Source organism: Astyanax mexicanus, chromosome 1 (assembly GCF_023375975.1).
Source record: "Astyanax mexicanus isolate ESR-SI-001 chromosome 1, AstMex3_surface, whole genome shotgun sequence".
NCBI lineage: Eukaryota > Metazoa > Chordata > Actinopteri > Characiformes > Acestrorhamphidae > Astyanax > Astyanax mexicanus.
This window is the reverse complement of record NC_064408.1, coordinates 63548500-63568256: the sequence shown is the minus strand read 5'-3', so window position 1 is coordinate 63568256 and position 19757 is coordinate 63548500. Positions and strand designations below refer to the sequence as shown.

At 37.8% G+C, this 19757-nt stretch overlaps 1 protein-coding gene across 2 annotated transcripts in view; it reads right to left on the bottom strand.

Moving 5' to 3' along the window:
• Positions 1–19757, bottom strand: part of ipo13b (importin 13b) — a 60850-nt gene that overhangs the window by 5139 nt on the left and 35954 nt on the right. The window contains exons 8-17 of one of the 2 annotated variants that reach the window (XM_022664690.2): positions 19495–19642; positions 17881–18062; positions 17698–17724; positions 16195–16329; positions 9723–9872; positions 8779–8859; positions 6877–7014; positions 5684–5780; positions 4370–4422; positions 2566–2632 (exon numbers count right to left, since the gene is read on the bottom strand). In XM_022664690.2, coding sequence (XP_022520411.1) covers positions 2566–2632; positions 4370–4422; positions 5684–5780; positions 6877–7014; positions 8779–8859; positions 9723–9872; positions 16195–16329; positions 17698–17724; positions 17881–18062; positions 19495–19642 — 1078 coding nt within the window. The remainder of the gene's footprint in view (positions 1–2565; positions 2633–4369; positions 4423–5683; positions 5781–6876; positions 7015–8778; positions 8860–9722; positions 9873–16194; positions 16330–17697; positions 17725–17880; positions 18063–19494; positions 19643–19757) is intronic. The other variant, XR_007440043.1, reaches the window with a different exon arrangement.

The following is a 19757-nucleotide window of genomic DNA, read 5'->3' as shown; positions in this document are numbered from 1 at the left end:
CTCAAAATAGATTTTCTCCATCTACAGATTTATAGATGTAATTGCCATGACTTTTCCAAAACTTTTAGTATATTTATTCCAAAACATACAGTGAGTCCAAGAAGTATTTGATCCCTTGCTGATTTCCTTTGTTTGCCCACTAATAAAGACACTATCCTTCTGCACTTTTAATGGTAGATATATTCTAACATGGAGAGACAGAATATCAAGACAAAAATCCAGAATATAATTTTAAAGAATATATTTTAATTAATTTGTATTTCAATGAGGAAAATAAGTATTTGATCCCTCTTGCCAAACACACTCAATACTTAGTGGCAAAGCCTTTGTTTGCAAGCACAACGGTGAGACGTTTGTTGTAGTTAACCACAAGTTTAGCACACACACCAGGGGGAATTTTGGCCCACTCTTCTTTGCAGATCCTCTCTAAATCATGAAGGTTGGTGGGCTGTCGCTTGGCAACTCTGACCTTCAGCTCCCTCCATAGATTTTCGATCGGATTGAGGTCTGGCGACTGGCTGGGCCACTCCATGACCTTAATGTGATTTTTCTTGAGCCAATCCTTTGTTGCCTTTGCTGTATGTTTAGGGTCGTTATCATGTTGGAAGACCCAACCACGGCCCATTTTCAGATCCCTGGCAGAGGGGAGGAGGTTGTCCCTCAGGATTGTGCGGTACATGGCTCCATCCATCTTCCCAGTGATGCGGTGAAGTAGCCCTGTACCCTTGGCAGAGAAACACCCCCAAAACATTATGCTTCCACCTCCATGCTTGACGGTGGGCACAGTGTTCTTGGGGTCATAGGCAGCATTTTTCTTCCTCCACACATGGCGGGTGGAGTTGAGGCCAAAAAGTTCAATTTTGGTCTCGTCTGACCACAAAACCTTCTCCCAATAACTTGGTTCATCTTTTAAATGATCATTGGCATACTTGAGGCGCGCCTCCACATGTGCTCTCTTCAGCAGGGGTACCTTTCGGGCACTGCAGGATGTGAATCCATTGTTGCGCAAAGTGTTGCCAATTGTTTCCTTGCAAACTGTGGTCCCAGCTGCCTTCAGGTCATTTGCTAACTCCTGCCGAGTGGTTGCAGGACGATTTCTGACCGTTCTCAGCATCATTGCCACCCCACGAGGCGAAATCTTCTTTGGAGCACCGGGCCAAGGTCTGTTGATTGTCATGTTATACTCTTTAAACTTTCTGATAATTGCACCAATAGTTGTTACTTTCACATCCAACACCTTACTAATCTTTTTGTAGCCCATTCCAGCTTTGTGAAGGTCAACAATTCTGACTCTGAGGTCCTGTGACAGCTCTTTGGTTTTACCCATGTTGGAGACTTGTAATCTGTGTGATCTGTCTGATTCTGTGGACAGGTGTTTTTCACACAAGTGATTAGTGAGAACAGGTGGCTTCAGGTCAGGTAACAAGTTGATTGGGAGTGTCTAACTGGTCTGTAAAAGCCAGAACTGCTAATGAATACTAAGGGATCAAATACTTATTTCACTCCATGAAATACAAATCAATTAATATATATTCCTTAGATTTATTTTCTGGATTTTCTTTTTAATATTCTGTCTCTCCATGTAAGAATACATCTACCATTAAAAGTATAGAATGATCATGTCTTTATTAGTGGGCCAACGAAGAAAATCAGCAAGGGATCAAATACTTCTTGGACTCACTGTATGCAGGCCTGGAAATTGCAATTTTTAAATTCCATGACTTTTCCAGGTTTTTCATGACCGTATAAATCTGATAATATCAGATGTGTTTGCCAACTGCAACAGCTTCCACGTTTTTTAAAAACACCACTTTTTAAATCACTCCACCAGAACACGCCGTAGTCTGTAACAACGCAACCTGCAGCTGATCATCTACTGACAGGTAAAGCCCATGTGCTTATACTTATGGTATGTGGTTTGTGTACACCTGCCAGTAAGGCCTCAATGCATTTTATTCATTTTAATGCAGAAAGCTGCTGTATGCCGCGGTGTATGACAGTTCATGTTGTGTAGAGTGCAGTATTAAAAAAGTTAGACAGCTTTAAAAAATCTTGTACAGTAAAATACACAAAAAAGTAGTAGACTTTTACTAGTAGACACTAGTAGACTCGTACAGACAGAGAGAGAATGCACATGTGTGAGCGAGAGCTAGAGAGAGAATCTGTAGTATTTTTTTAACAACAGAAGTGTTTAATGCCGATTTCATGTACACTTGTGTTAAATGAAATGTTTTGCTTATCAACTTCTGAATGTGGTTTTAGTGATTTGACTGTAATCCATTTTTCGGTGTTATGCTCATTCACCCCTTCGTTTAAAATAATCCAATCACTAAAAACGCACCATAATGCCAACCCCTAGCTAAAAGGCCTTAATCATGTACTCATTTTCTTTTCATAATTATTTATTACTAGAGTTAGACCAAACAATAAAATCAATAAAATAAATGTCTCCATTTTTCTTGCAGTTCTGTATCAAAACTTATTAAAAATGACTGATAACCACGTGCTCATATCAATGTGATGATGAGTGTCATTTTTGGCTTCAGACCTCTGAATATCACTTACCACAGTGAAACACCGCTTTCACATCGAGACTCTCAGATAAGAACAAATCGGGTTTCCGTTTGAGAGCCTACAAAGCAGACAGAGCCAGTGAACACGGCACAAATCATACACTCAACATATCTGGATGCTCGTAATACCACATACTCCCCTCCCACTTTTGTTACCTCCCTCACTCTATTCCAATTAACAAAAAACAACAGAAAGTACGTCAACTTATTCAATGCAAACAGATCAGGTAAGTAAAAAATCAACTGCAAAAAATCAAACATTGAAATTTAACTTAAGTCAAACTAAAGGTGGTATGACTTGTATTGACTCTTCTTTTTTTTTAGTTCCATTGAGATCACTACTTTGCTCAGTTGAACTGAATAATCAACAGAAATCTAAGTAACATGTACGGATAAAGACAACTGATGCATTAAGGAACTCATTGAGGATGAGAGGATTTTAGGGAGGGAGGGAGAGAAGAGAAGGAAAGAAAGAGAGAAAGAAAGAGAAATAAAGAGACAGACCTGGGGTCCAGCCAAAGGCAGAAATGAGAGGAGGCATGAGAACCGAAGAGAAAAAACAAATATGAAGCATATTGCTGTGCCAATCCAGTATAATGAATTAATTAATTAACTGGAAGATTAATTAATTTAGGGTTTAATTCGTTTGGGGGCTGAAATGACACTGGGAGGAGGGGTTTAAGGGACTTTAGCCCTGATTGGCTCGCTGTGAGGGCTTCCTTTTACCTATAACCTGTTAATATGCTCCCTGTACTCTTTAATTAACAAAAAAAGTGTACAGATTCCTGCAAATGTTTAAATAATATTGTTATATTAATCATTTTACAGTAGCAGAGACTACAGTTTCTAATTACTTTAAGTAATGAATGCATTCAGATACTTTAAGTTTCACTAATTGCGGACAAAGAAATGCGAATGCACAAACAGTTTGCACATTTCTGGCTGAGCAGTACTCCCAATAAAATATGACTCTCTGGAGCAGATATACATGAATGCACTGGCACTATGCTGAATGCCAGGTGTGGTCTAAAGGGGTACAAAGCCCCCCAGTATTAGCCTGTTGAGGGTGGAGTGGTGCGGTGATTATCCAACACCTTGATTATCCTAACTATCCTAATGTCATTATAACAATTAGTTACAAACCAGAAAACATTATGACAATGTTAATTGGACACCAATAAAATTTAAATGGTTAGCAGCTTAGCTAAATATTGTGTTAGAGCCTGAAATAATAAAATCAATATTTACAACAACAATTTGCTCTGCACTTTAAGTTGTTGGGAAAAACAAAATATCTTCTAAGACCTAATACTGATTGACATGGTTGTGACTTTAAACAGTTAATTTGCCGGATCTGGGCCCATTTACAGTATACTGATAAGTTGTATTAATTAGTTAATACACCAAAACTAAAAAACAGCTTGTTAACAGGTATAGCTGAGAGAGAAGAACCCCAAAACACAGTTCCCCTTAGCTGTGTGTACATGCACTGTATGACCATATACAGGATGTTCACATCTGAAGGGTGGCATCCTTCCTCTGAAAATGAGTGATCACATTTCTCAGGGGCTTAACAACGCCCATCAGATGCAAGACTATTGAAGGAGAGACTGTCAGCCATCCAATAGCGTCCCTCAGTCCTTTTCACAGCCCAGTTAAAAAATAGGGGTCACTGCAGACCCCAAAAAACACAGGAGAGAAAGAACGAGAAAAGGAGAGAGAGAAAGAAAGGAATAGGAGAAAGCGAGAAAGAGAGAGAAACCCAAAGTGAATGAAATAAGAAACCAAAAACACACCTGAGCTTGGAGTTGCATAAATGAATCAACAATATCAGGATGATCCCTGGGCCCTAAAATATAATAAAGATGTAACTTAAGAAATAATAAGAAGAATAATAAGAATATATACAAACAGCAACAGAACAGATTGAACAGTCATGTGGAAAAAAAAGGCAACAGAAAGGATCTCGTTGAAATAATTGCACGCGTGAGAAAAAGGAGGGGACAGAAGGAAGGGAGGAGCATGTAAGGCGCTGAAGGCAGACTCCAAAAAGAAAGAACTAAAAAACAGACGGAGTCATGAGTTAGTTTGGAGAAAGGATAAATAACAAATCAAAAAAGAAGTAAACAAAGAAAAAGAAAAAGAAAAAAAAAAAAAACTAAAAAAACAAAGTGGGTTTGGAGTGGGAACCCAGGAGGCACCTGTTACTGTGACATTTTTTTTCCTCTCCTTTTTTTGTTGATTTTTCTCTTTTTTTACTTTTTTTTTTTGCAAGTCTTACTCTTAACTCAAATCATACACACTTCCCAACTTGCCCCACCACCCCAGGGTTTGCTGTGCTCTTGGTCAACATGGCCGCCTCAGAGAGCAGGGCAGCAGTTAGTCCCAAACTCCACTCCCCTAGCTGTTCCCACACTCCAAACAAAACCCCAATCAACACCTTCCCATCCAATCCCCAGTCCACCCACATCACCCCCCCTCCAGAAAAATAAACAAGAGCAAACAGTCAAAGGAAAGCAGGCCATGGCAGGTCCTCAGAGCCACAGTAAAGGGACCTAAGAGGAGATAAGAGGGTTAACGGCACAGAGAGACATGATGTCTGTTAATCGGTCAACAACGTGGCAAAAACAAAGTAAAGGACAAGAAAGGGGATGAAGGAGAAGCGAAGGGGAGACAGGAGCAGCAGACGATGATCAGCTGAAACATCTGAAAAACAGCATGACAATTGTTTGTGTGTGTGTGTGTGTGTGTGTGTGTGTGTGTCCGTCATATGGAGTATAGGGTTAAGAGCTGTGTATAATGTGTTTTATTTAAGTACATTACAGAGTAAATAGCAATTTAAACTAAACCTATGGATCTCCAGATTATTTAGGTTATTTCTCATTGATATGATCCAAGTCCCATAATGCTGGCCCTGATCCTGAGTTACTGGATCAGATCAGGATATCCTTACTTAATGCAAACACACTTGCCTCGTTTGGTAATGCTGCAATCTATTGTAATGAATACCTATAGTGGATGTGTTGAAAATGTGTGCATAAACAGTGTGAGTATATTAGGAGATTATTAGTCATTTAAGTACCAAAGCATGAAAAAGTTTCTTTGCATACCTTGCTGGAAGATGGTGAGTGTGACAGAGGTGACTAACTCAAACAGGGCTTTGATCGGAGGAAAGTGGTCTGTCTCACTGGCAAATATATGCACCATCTGGACATAAATGAATATCAAAGAGCAACAATGAATAAGAAAGCAAATCATTAATTTATAGTCACTGAACAGCAGAGCGATGAAATGTAGCCTCTACATTTAACCTATCCATCTCACAAGCACTCACACACATACAGCTCTGGGAAAATTAAGAGACCACTTCAGTTGCTATTTATAGGAATATGTTTGAGTAAAATTAACATTGTTGTTTTATTCTATAAACTAAGGACAACATTTCTCCCAAATTCCAAATAAAAATATTGTCATTAAGAGCATTTATTTGCATAAAATTGAGAAATTACTGAAATAACAAAAATGTAGAGCTTTCTTACCTCAAATACTGCAAAGAAAACAAGTTCATATTCATAAAGTTTTAAGAGTTCAGAAATCAATATTTGGTGGAATAACCCTGGTTTTTAATCACAGTTTTCATGCATCTTGGCATGTTCTCCTCCACCAGTCTTACACACTGCTTTTGGATAACTTTATGCCACTCCTGGTGCAATAAATTCAACCGGTTCATCTTGGTTTGATGGCTTATGATCATCCATCTTCCTCTCGATTATATTCCAGAGTGTTTCAATTTGGTAAAATATAAGAAACTCATCATTTTTAAGTGGTCTCTTATTTTCCAGAGCTATATATATAAGGGCAGTAAGCACACACATTGTCCAAGACCAATTCTATGACTTTTAGGCCACTCTACACACACTAGGATATACTGCTATGTCCAAACTGCTTGCAAATCATTTAGTCATATAGCATTAAGTGCATGAAAGTCACACAAGCTTTCAAGGGGTCAGAGTCTTTGCTCTCTGGATGCATTAGCTGAAACTGACAAAGTGAGGGTTATGACTAGATGGAGGAGATACAGTAAATGGCACCTAACTGAATGAAGTCATTGCATGCATGCAACTAAGGCAAAAGCAGTGTTTATACTAACATGTCTGGACATTTAACTGATAAAATACATTTAATTAAAGCACATTTAATTTTAGAAGGAATTAACACAATGCATTAAACAATGAAACAAGCTGGCAGGTAATGCAGTTATAATCTTGTGAAATGAACTGTGAATGACTATACTGTGAATGACCTGGCGTGTCAGATCCAGCGCAGAGGCCTGTGGGATAGTGCTGTACATCTGGCCAAGCATCTCACTCAGTTGAGACACCATAGGAGCAAAGTCATGGAGTAGAGTCTTGACTGACTTTTCAAAGATAGCACACACAGCCTGAGAGAAGGTGAGAAAATAACAAAAAATGGGAGATTATATACATAAAATGTATTTCTTTTAATTTAGATGTTACAATGAAAATACAAAAGAAAGTCCATACTTCAATCATATATTGACTACTTACCGTATTTTTCGGACTATAAGGCGCACTTAAAAACTTTTAATTTTCACAAAAATTGACAGTGCGTCTTATAATACGGTGCGCCTTTTGTATGGATTTTACTCGTCAGGTTGTAAGGAGCAGTAAACACACACTCCGTGCAGCGTTATAGAGAGTTTCAGTGCTATACAGAGTCCAGAGCCGTGCAGCTCCGAGGCTGAGCAGCAATAGCATTAGCTAGATGCTAACCGCTAAGCTAGCTAGCTTATTCACTGAGATCAGTATTATCTAAATTTTACTCGTCAGGTTGTAAGGAGCAGTAAACACACACTCCGTGCAGCGTTATACAGAGTTTCAGTGCTATACAGAGTCCAGAGCCGTGCAGCTCCGAGGCTGGAGCAGCAAATAGCATTAGCTAGCTTATTCACTGTTCAGAGATCAGTATTATCTAAATTTTACCCGTCAGGTGTAAGGAGCAGTAAACACACACTCCGTGCAGAGCCGTGCCGCTCCGAGGCTGGAGCAGGCAATAGCATTAGCTAGATGCTAACCGCTTAGCTAGCTAGCTTTTTCACTGTTCAGAGATCAGTATTTTCTAAATTTAGCACTTTTAATACTGCTGGAGCAGTATTATTAGAGTTAGATGCTAACCGCTTAGCTAGCTAGCTTTTTCACTGTTCAGAGATCAGTATTTTCTAAATTTAGCACTTTTAATACTGCTGGAGCAGTATTATTAGAGTTAGATGCTAATCGCTCACCGTTCAGAGGTGAGTTATCGGCCTGTAAGTCTGTGCTGCTTTGCCTGGCTAGCATTAGCTAGATGCTAAGCGCTAACTCTCTCAGAGGTGAGTTTTATCAGCCTGTAATCTGCTTGTTTACCGTGTTAAAACAAGCTACGGGGGACGAATCGCTAGCTAATATCTCACTGTCTTACCAGAACACGCAGGATTACTCAGTGTAACGCTGTCGTTTAAGTTTGGGTTAACTTTACTAGTTTAGGTGACTAGCTAGCGTGCTAGCGGATAGCTATGCTAACGCTGGTGCAGCAAGCCTTAGTGGACATCTGGAAATCTAAGCTTACTGTAAATAAACTGAAGCACGTTACTCACCCAAATAAACAGTTTTCAGGAGAGGAATCTGTGTAGATTAATATCCAGCACTCGTTTGACTTTGAAAGAGCTAGATTTGTATACTGAGACGCTCCACCGGCAAGCGACCACCCCCGGTGGGGGAAGGGAAACATGGCGCCACCCCTGTTCACTTTGATATAGGCACCCTTTCTAGTGTCACTTAACGTGCCTTATAATGCGATGCGCCCTATGTATGGAAAAATAGCAGAAAATAGGCGTTCTTTGATAGTGCGTCTTATAATACGGTGCGCCTTATAGTCCGAAAAATACGGTAATTTCATTCTGTGGTGAACATAGGTAAAATCAGATCAAAATAGTCACTGTCCAAATACTTAGACTGCATGTATAACATTTAGTCAAGGCAAAACAGCACTCAAATCAGAGACAGAAGCAAGGCAGAGGTGAAAATCAGTAGTAAATGGTTTAAAATATGCTCTACAGATAAGAACACAAGGAAAGCAAACACATTTTGAGGCAGTGGGTGTAATAAAAGGGAAAATGGCCCACTCACAGTGTTGTTAAAGATCTTACCTCTACAACCTGTGAGTCATTCAGCCATTTACTAAGGACTGTCTGAATGAGGGCAAAGACCTGCTGCAGCACCACCACCACCTGAAAGAGACAGACAGACAGAGACAAACATAGATAAAAAGCTATTATAAGCAAAGTTTTGTGTAGAATATCTCCGTTAGTATTCATTAGCAATTTCTTTTGCATGATGGGTGCAGAACTTAACCCTGTGGAGCAACACTGTACTGCATAGTATCTAAAAAGTATAGTATTCAACACAGGGAATTAAAATCCAAATTAATAAACTGATTTATTGACACTTGATTATTTGGGTTTTTGGGTTAGGAATCTCTATCATTATTGTTTCAAAACCCAGATCACTTGAAACTGACCAAGATGTTCCGAGTCAGTTTTGCATCTTCTAATTTTCCACTTGCTCACTCTTCTCTTCCCTTGTTTGCTTTATGTAAACTACACTGTGAAAGGAAATGAAGTGAAACATATTCCTGCATTCCTTAATCACATTGACACTTAACACTGTATGACAATCAATCTTCTATGTAGTTAACATTAGCCGTGTTATTTTGGATTATACCAGTAGGATACCTTACTGATTATTTCAGTAAGGTAACCTATTTTTTTTCCATTTAAGGACAAAGTATTATGCTTCTTAGCATTTTCAATAGATTATGGCATTAAGTAATATATTTAATCATACAGATGTAATGAACATAAATTTATATTGTCATAATAATTATTAAATAACTAAATAAATGAAATAATACTAACAGTATATGGAGAGCAAAAATTTGTATATATCAATTTATATAGTGTACATTCACAGCAGTACAGACTGCCTATGTGACAGAATGCAGAACTCTTAAAGCTCCATATCAAATTTTCAACTCTGGTGGCCAGAGACATCTTAAGAGAATATCTTAGCTGTGAAACGGTTCAGTACTCACTGGGTTGGGACCAGTTTGTGGCACCGTTGATTTGACAGGTGGCACACTCTCTCCAGACTCGTCCTCCTGCTTGGTGATGTCGAGCGTGGTGAAGAGGTTGGAAAGCAGGCCCAAAATGTGGATGATAGCCAGTTTGTTGGAGGGATTCGGCTGACGTAAGAAGAAAGGGAAAAAATGATTTCATGACTTTTGTTGAGTGGAACAAAACTCAATATCAGTGCTATTCAATTGAATTAGAAATGTTTGGACTCTTGCTGTTTACTGTGAATCATCTATAGAAATGCTGAATTGATGGAAAAAGGAGAGACAAATGAACAGAGTCAGCAGTCTGGGCACTTGAAAAGAAAGCAAATTATAGTGTTTAAGGAAACTTTTAAACAAGCCCTTAATTACAGACCACTGGGAGGGAGAGGGATAGAGAGAGGAAGAGAGAAAAGAGGATGGGGGTGGAGGGTTTTTGCAGCAGAGCTTGTGGGAGCAACAGGAGTAATTAAAGAGTCGTTAAACAACCATCGGACTATAATCAGTACTGTTAACGCCATGACGACAGCTATGATACTGTCCCACTGCACCTCATGACATCATAGCAAAAACCCAACGGCAGCCACCATAAGATACCAGGGGGAAAGGGGTTCAGAAGCGCTGCTAAACAGTACAGCTAATATCTGGCAAGATGCTTAAAGGTCACCTTCCGTCGTTTTTTCTTTCATTTTAAAATGTCTAGTTGTGGTCTCTAGTATGAATGAATGACATGTGAGCCGTTTTTGTAAAAAAAAAGTGCTCAGGTGTCTCTGTATAGCTCTTTTTTAATGGACTGTTTTAGGGGTGTGTCCAAAATGACCGGATTCCAGCTTTGCTCATGAATATTCATACATGCAAACAGCATGCAAATATCTCTCCTCTGATTGGCTAGGAGCACTGCGACGCCCCTCCACCGCTCTGCCGCTCACTGCCTCCCACCTCCTAACTGATGAGCGGTGATGTTGTGTCGCTTCAGCTCCGCCTCTGGGAGTTTCTCGAGCCAAGGTGGGCTGGTCTGTGAGTTTCTGCCTACGTAGGCAGAAAGATAATTCAAAATTCACCCGTTTTTCGGAGGGGGGGAGGGGGGATTTCTTTGCTTAGCTCCTGCAGACAATGGGGGCTGCAAAACAGTTTAATGTGCAGGTGTACACATTCAACTCGGAGAGACCTACTGTATTCCACAAAAAGCAAGAAAAATCGGATTTTCGCGGAAGGTGAGCTTTAAATTTAGGCTAATATAGACCTTCCACATGTGTTCTGTAAATACATTTAGATAATGACACATACATATACATAGTATATCTAATCTATATAGCCATGTTTTTAACATTAAGGGAATTTAAAGGTAGTCTCTTCCTCCTTTGCTGCTGTGAGTATCTTGGGGGAGGGCTTTCCACTAAACTATCAGGTACTGTGAGGACTGCATTCATCTATTAATGTTACAGAAAGGTTCAGCCACTGGTTTCGTTTGATTAGTTAACACTAGTCCAGAGAACACTGCTCCACCACTCCAAAGACAAATGTTTTATGATCTTAGTTTAATATGTGCTGCAGGCTGCTTATTCTACTTGCTATGCTTTTTTAATGGAGACAATACAAGCTGTATCTAAAACTGAATATCTTTGAAAGCACTGGGTGCCCTTTAAAATGTATAAAAACAAACATTTGGACATCTACTACACCATTTACAATATATTAGAATACTAAAATAACCAAAATTTTAAACAATATTGTAAAGAGCATTACCAAACCATACACATTAAAATTTACAGAATTCTTTAAATACAAATCTTTTTACATTAACACAAATTAAAAAGTAAGAAGATCCTTGCTTATTTCTGTAAATGTAATTTTTTTTGTTATTTTTTTGTATATATATATATATTTTTTTTATTTATTTTTTTTTTTTAAATGCTTTCCTTTCTGCTATTTGACTGTTCAGTTATCTCATCTCTGACACTTTAAAAGCTATAGAAACAACAGTCAACTGACACACGAATAGACCCACTGAACAGTCACTGTTCTTCTTCAAGGCAGCCACGATTTCATCATCTAATAATGTTCCAGAGGAACCTTCATGTTGCTAAAAATATCTGCACGAAGTTATACTTCCTCTCATCACTAGGTGTCACTGTTTGACAGAGCTTAAAGGGCAGAGCCTGCTTTCAGAGTCTGATGTAATGCCTTCTTCTGAAAAGCTAGACATAAAGTGTGTGAGAGAGAGAGAGAGAGAGAGAGAGAAAGGGAGACAGAGCATGTAAGAATAAGATAAAACCCTTAATAGTTTCTGACATGTCTGATACTTAAAGCAATACTTTAAAAATAAGCAAGGTGATGATGAGATTCAACTCTTAACAATATAATAATAATAATGGCATTATTTACAGGGTCAGACATGTCCGATTTTTGGCCAGACTGTCTGTGTGTGTGTATGTACCAATGTGGGGGCAGCACTGTGGCAGTGTGCCTCGCGCTGAGGGACTTTTTGTATACTCATTTATGCATGCTCAGTTGTTCATAAACTGAAATCAGTGGGGTCAGTTTTCTGTCTGCTTGTGTATTTGTCTTTTATTAGTTTTTTTTTTGGGAAGGTGTGAGAGTATTCTACACTGATTAGAGCGTAGAATGTACCAGTATTGTACAACCACAAATAGGGGTAAAGAAAACTCAGTAAATTCTTCACAAACCATCTGCTTTAATGGCCCACTCCTATTCTCTTTTAATAGCTACCATTAGCAAACACAGAGCACTGCAGCTTCGATTAGCTGAGCCTGTTACTGCAGAAAGTGGCAGCGACCAGGGTGGGTTGAACATGCCATGCCTTTTTTTTTTTTTTTAGCAACATTCAGAAATGTTTCATGTGCTGTGAGCTAGAGATGTGCAGTGATGTAATGTTCTGTATTAATTGTAATTGTTACAATGTTTTATTGTTTACTGTCTGGCAGCGTGTTTTTTTAAAATGAACACGCAATGCTTAATTGGGATTTAGTGTAGTACAGATTTGATCTGTATTATTAGCTGTACTGTACAGTAGGGGTGGGCGATATGGCCTTAAAATAATATCACGATATTTCATGGTATTTTTGCGATAACAATATTCTGGGTAATATGACAAAAATAAAACTAATAACAAAAAATTATTTCAAGAATACACTACTACAACAAAATCAAAATAAGATTTTATTATTGTATATGATATGATATAGCACACCCCTAACTGAGATATTAAAAAATACAAGAATTTTATCATATTTGTAACAAGTAAATGATCCAGAATGTCATGATACTAATAATAATGCACTCCATATATCTCCATATATCCAGGATTAAAGTAAAATAAATGATACAGATATAATCTGTCTCTAGTAGATACATAATGGGAAATGACAACAGTGTGAATTTTTCTTTTGCTAAAAAACTGAAGAAAAAAAAACAAGTAGTACCATGATGTGATAATTAGAGGTGGGTGATATGGCACAATATTTCAGGGTATAATATCGTTCACGTTATTCAAAAATGTTGGCGATATTATTGTGTACGATACGATATGGCACACCCCTACTTTACAAAACAACTACAGATAGGATTTTAAAAATGTGGCATAAATTGATGTTTTTGTGCATCCCAAATGTTACGCATCATGTATGGAAAGATGTAAGAACTGCATAGAATCTGACATAAGGAACTGTCATTCCTCAAAATAAGCAGATAATTAATACAGTGTGTGTGTTATTGTTTCATCAGTCTAAGGTTAGCCTGTGGCATATTGCTTCCGGAGTCCAGTGAAATGCCAGTCTGGCCCCACTGAGAAATGTTCCACAATAACAGTGAGCGCACACACACAGGGTCTGTTCATATGGAGCAGGGCCAAAGTCAGAATCAGATCAACACAAAACCTGCCCCTTTTCCCAGTATGTGGCAACATAGCAACAACACACCCCAATCAGATTTAAGCATGCAGCTGATGTCACCTCTCTGAAATGGGAAAATGTGAAATGGCTGTTCAAATTGACTAAACTTCCTGCTAGAAAATGTCGCTCATGTGATAAACAAATCCAATCACTATTGGTTTTAATGTTACAGTAAACATACAGCGTTGATGAATGAAGACTGACTGACAGATAGGGGTGTGCCATATCATACCATTGGTGATAATATCGCCAAAAATGTTGAATATTGTGAACGATATTATACCCTTAAATATCGTGCCATATCACTCACCCCTAATTATCACATCAGGGTACTACTTTTTTGCAGTTTTTAGCAAAAGAAATATTCACACCGTTCTCACTTCCTATTATATATCTACTAGAGACAGATTATATCTGTCCAGTATCATTTATTTTAATTTAATCCTGGATATATGGAGATATTTGGAGTGCATTATTATTAGTATCATGACATTCTGGACAATTGACTTTTGTTACAAATCTGATAAAATTATTTTTTTTAATATCTCAGTTAGCCATATCATATTGCATGCAATAATAAAATTCTAAATAATTTTTCGAATTCAGTCTTTTGTCATATCGCCAAAAGTATCGTTATCTTGAAAATACCATGAAATATTGTGATATTATTTTAGAACCATATCGCCCACCCTACTGCCAGATTCACATTATGTATATTTTTAAGTGACAGCAATGATACTGGTGTGACAAAGTAAATGCTTCTTGGTCACATTAAGCAGTAAATCCTACAACAAACATCGACTGGATTAAAAGTTACATTGTATGTCTGCTGCAAATTCTAGGAGCCTTAAGAGAATCTGAATTAATCTGCCAGATTTTTGGTCTCATGGAAACACTGCAATATAACACTGAAGTATAAAACAATAAGCTCAACAAAGCTCAATTATTTTTCCCAAAGCTTTCCCAAATATAGAAGCAAGATTCTATAAAAGGTTATGTTTGAGATACAGTACCCTGCAGAAGTATTGTAACAGTGAGCTCAATCCCATATTTCTGCTGTAGACTGGCAACATTTGAGTTTGAAATTAAAAGATTAATATGAGACAAAATATCAATATTTCAGCTTTTATTTACAGGTATTTACATCTAGATCTGATACAGAGTTCAGAAGATAGCACCTTCTGTCTGAACCCACTCATTTTTCTTGTGAGCAAAAGTATTGGAACACATGACTGTCAGGTGTGTTTTGTTGCCCAGGTATGTCCTGATACATTGATTATTCAAACAATAAACAGCACGCAGTTTAATCTGTGCAGACTTTGCATTTAGAGTTAGAGGAGTAACTAACATGAAAACCAGAGAGCTGTCCATGGGTGAAAAACAAATAAGCAACAAGCTCAGAGAAGATAGAAAATGAATCAGAGCCATTGCACAAAAATTGGCCATAGCAAGAAACAACTGTTCAGAATGGCCTGAAGAAGAAAGTCATCACTGGTGTACTAAACAACATTTGATAAACAGGTAGACCAAGGAAAACCACAGCAGTTGACAGATGACAGAAACACTGTTGTAAAGAAAAACCCTAAAACAACTGCTAGTGACATCAGCAACAAACTCCAGTGGACAAGAGTGAAGGTATTACCATCTACTGTTCACAGAAGACTTCATGAACCAAAGTACAGAGTCTTCACCAGAAGATGAAAAACCACTATTAACAAGGTGAACAGGAAGTCCAGGCTGGAATTTACTGAGAAGTATAGAGAACAGCCTGTGGACTAATTATGGACTGATGAGACAAATATGAACCTTTGCTAATGTGATGGAAAGGTTAAAGTTTGGAGTAAGAAAGGATCTGCTCATGATTCCAAACATACCAACTCATCTGTGAAACACAGTGGAGGTAGTGTCATGATTTGGGCTTGCATGGCTTATTCTCAGATGGGTGTATAAATCTTTGAGGTACAATAAACTCAAAAGACAGGAACATTTTTTTAGAGAGTTTAAAGAATCTGATCAGCCTTGCAACATGCATCATGCAGCAAGATAATGACCAAAAACCCACAGCCTGGAAAAAAATCACGAATGCAGAATGCAAAAGGTTAGTGATGTCATTTGATCACAGACATGATGCAGTTACTGCAACTGAAGGATTTGCAACTAAATATTAAGTCTTTTTCACTTTATTTACTTTATGTGTTTCAATACTTTTGCTCATAAGAAAAATGGGTGGGTTCAGACAGAAGGTGCTATCTTCTGAACTCTGTATCAGATCCAGATGTAAATACCTGGAAATAAAAACTGAAATGTTGATATTTTGTCATCTTTTAATATAAAACCCAAATGTTTTCTGTCTACAGCAGGAATAATGGGACCAGCCTCACTGTTTCAATACTTTTAGAGGGGACAGTATGTGTGAAAGATCATAGTGTCTCTGGTGTGAAATGCCACAGTGATTGATTGAGTCTGTGATCAGGTCTTGCTAGAAATGGTGTAGGTGGAGTGGGTGTGATTGAGTCTAGAATCACAAAGTCGATTCTTACCGTCTCCTCAGCCAGTTTCTCCAGTTGCTGGATGTAGGGAGTGATGAGTGAGTGAAGATTCCTCAGAATATCCTCTACTGGCAGAGCAGATAACAGAAAGCCTAAAGCCTGCATCAGCCACATACACTGACTCGTCTAAAGCAGGGAAAGAGGAACATATATGTTTTATGTTTTTACTATGTTTCTTTTAAACAATTACTCTAAAAAAATGTTACCATTGCAAATATCTAACAACCACCTAGTCACAAACCATTGCCAATCTGTTAAAATACAATACATCCATCACTTAGCAACACCATAGCAACCATCTGGACACCAAATTTACCATCGAGCAACACCACTGCAATTGCAAAAAATACAATAGCAATGGTCTAGTAACAGCACTATTCATAGCAACCATAAAGATACCAAATTATCTATCTAGCTTCACCGTAGCAACCACTAGAAATACAAAGGCAATATTCTAGCAACTGCATGCAACCACTAATAATAGCAACCAGCAGGAAAACAAATTATCAACCTAGCTTCACCATAGAAACCACTACGAATACAATGGCAATGGTCTAGCAACAGCATGCAACCACTGACGATAGCAACCATCAGGACACCAAATTGTCCACCTAGCTTCACCATAGTAATCACCAAGCTTCACCATAGTAACCACTAGGAATACAATAGCATTGTTTTATCAACAGGATGCAACCACTAATTATAGCAACCATCAGGATAACAATTTATCCACCTAGCTTCACCATAGCAACCACTAGGAATACAATAGCATTGTTTTATCAACAGCATGCAACCACTAACAATCGCAACCTTAGGATACCAAATTATCCACCTAGAATCACCAAAGTAACCTCTAGGAATACAAAAGCAATGGACTTGCAACTGCATGCAACCACTAATCATAGCAACCATCAGGATACCAAATTATCCACCTAGATTCACCATAGCAACCACTAGAAATACAAAGGCAATATTTTAGCACCTGCATGCAACCACTAATAATAGCAACCAGCAGAACACCACTAAGAATACAAAGGCAAAAGTCACAACAGCACCTATCTAGCAACTACCTAGAATCATAGCGAGCACTTAGCAATAAAAGTCTATTAACTGCCCAGAGGTGGACGCACTTAAACTGTGCAACAACTGTATTCTGCAAGAATGTTCACTACTGGCTTTAAAATCAATCTACAAAATAATATTCTCTCCAAAAAATGCAGTGTTTTTAAAATATATAACATTAACAGTTATTAACATATAACATATACATTAACATATAACAGTGCTGCCAAGTGACCTAATTTTTACAATATTTACAGAAAAATGACTTTTTAATATTTATATTTATTATTTAATATTTATTCCATTATATTAAGTGATAAAAACAAATATCATCAAGTCAATTAATTTATCATATTTTCTGTAATCAACACTACTAATAATCTTGTGAGGTTGTTGCAGCCTATTTTAAGAGGTTAAATAAGGGACACTGACCTTGTGGATCTGTTTAATAAGCACTTCCTGCAGTAAAAAGGACGCAAAAGAAAAGGGAAAAAGAGAACCATCAGATCCATATGAAGATATAATGCAATTCATTCAGTGTGTGGAGAGACTGTTTGTACAAATTCCATTTTATTTTTTTACATTCAAGACTGTTTTGTGTGGATGTATCCTCACCTGTGACACTGCAACTATGTTTGTGGCGTAAGGGGGCAGGTCGTATTTGCACTCTCTACAGATTTTTTTTAAAGTGGACACACTGGACACAGACAGGTCTGGATTTCCCAAAGCCTGCAGCACCAAGGGCAACACACTGCTCAGCATCACCGGGTGATCTGCTAACCATTCTGCCAGTGCACCTACAACAAGAGCAGGAGAGAGAATATATTTCAGATGATACAATATGTATCCCACAACCGAGGACCACAACACAAATAATAAAAATGTACAGTAAAACAATAATTTAATTAATAAATTTCATTATTAATGACATGACATACTTTGTCTCACTACTGATCTAATAGCTGATGATTCAGTGTCCGTATAATTTGATTCTGGTCTGCTCATACATCAATTTAGTTTCATTTATTTTTTTTATTTCTTTTTTATTTCTTTGTGTATAGGACTTTGTAATAGGGATGCATTCAAACCAAGTACGAGCTTGAAGTTTTATATTCTTAGAATTAAGCAATTAGGAGAAATATGTAGTTATTAATGTAAAATAGTGCAATATAGTAGTTATTTGTTTGTTTTTTTCACTTTTCCAAGCAAGCGTATTTGAAAGAAATTAAGAAATCATGCTTAGATAAAAAATTGAGATTAAGTTTACACTATGGACAAAGCTGCAATGATTAGTCGATATAATCGACAATGCCAGATATTTAAATTTGTCAACTACAAATTTCATTGTCAACTAATCATTAATTAGTAACAGTACCGCAGTACACCAAGTGCTGGGGACAGAAACGCACTGAGAGATAAATGGGGGTAAATCTCTCACTCTTTAACACAGTTTTTACTCAATTTAGTCTGCCTCTCCAAAAATGCCCAAACAACAAATTACTTATTTAATCACTAAATAATTAGTACTTTCCAAGTTTAAACAACATCTAGACATTTAAATGTCTTTTAAATCTCATGTTCAGCTGTTTCTATCGTTTTTAAGAGTTGGAGGATATGACAGAAATAATCGCTGACTCTGAAAAAATTATTTTCAGAGTTTCCCATTTTTACCAGCTTTGTTTTTTACTGGCTGTGGACTTCGATTTAGGTGTATGAACCTCAAGGTGGACTTACGTCCACTCCTGTTTTAGTGGGCTCTGCAGAGCTGAACATGGGATCTGAGGGCACCATCACAGTGCAGTTGGGGAAGAAACACGTTTTTAAGGAGTGCTTCATGAATTATCGTGTGCCGAGCTGCTTGTTTTTAGACACCATCTCTGGTGCTGTGGATCTAGGACTGAATATATTTTATTCGACTTGAGTGATGAAGTTGTATGTTCGTTAGTGCAGCAATGTGTACTAGGTACTGGATGTTGGTATTGGGGCCTTGTTGGCGGGTACATGTTTGTTTGTGTTTGTGGTTTGTGCCATATCAGCAACATGATAGCTATTTTATGGCACCGACAATGTTCATGACTTGAACATTACAGATTTAAATCAGTGTCTTCATATGAAGGACTCCCAGAAAATTAAGTATTTAAGAACTGTTTTCCAACAGTTCTTCCACATTTCAAATTGAAATACAGCCTAATTAAGGCTTAAGCCAGTAATAAAACCTTTGATACAAACCTATAGTAAACATGACTGTGTCTGCAAGCTGCACGTTGTTAATGTTGATTCGGGGAATAAGGCCAATCAGGCCAGGAATGACATCTGAGTAGTTCACGTCTATCGTTTCTGCTATGGACTGAAAACCATAGAGTAGAGCCTCTGTGTGCTGTGGAAACCAAAGAAACACGTTTTAAATATCACATATATTACAGCTGTATGTTACAGTGTATTAAAAATATCCTTGATGCTTGTCAAGCACTGCAAGGTTGTCCAATTTTATC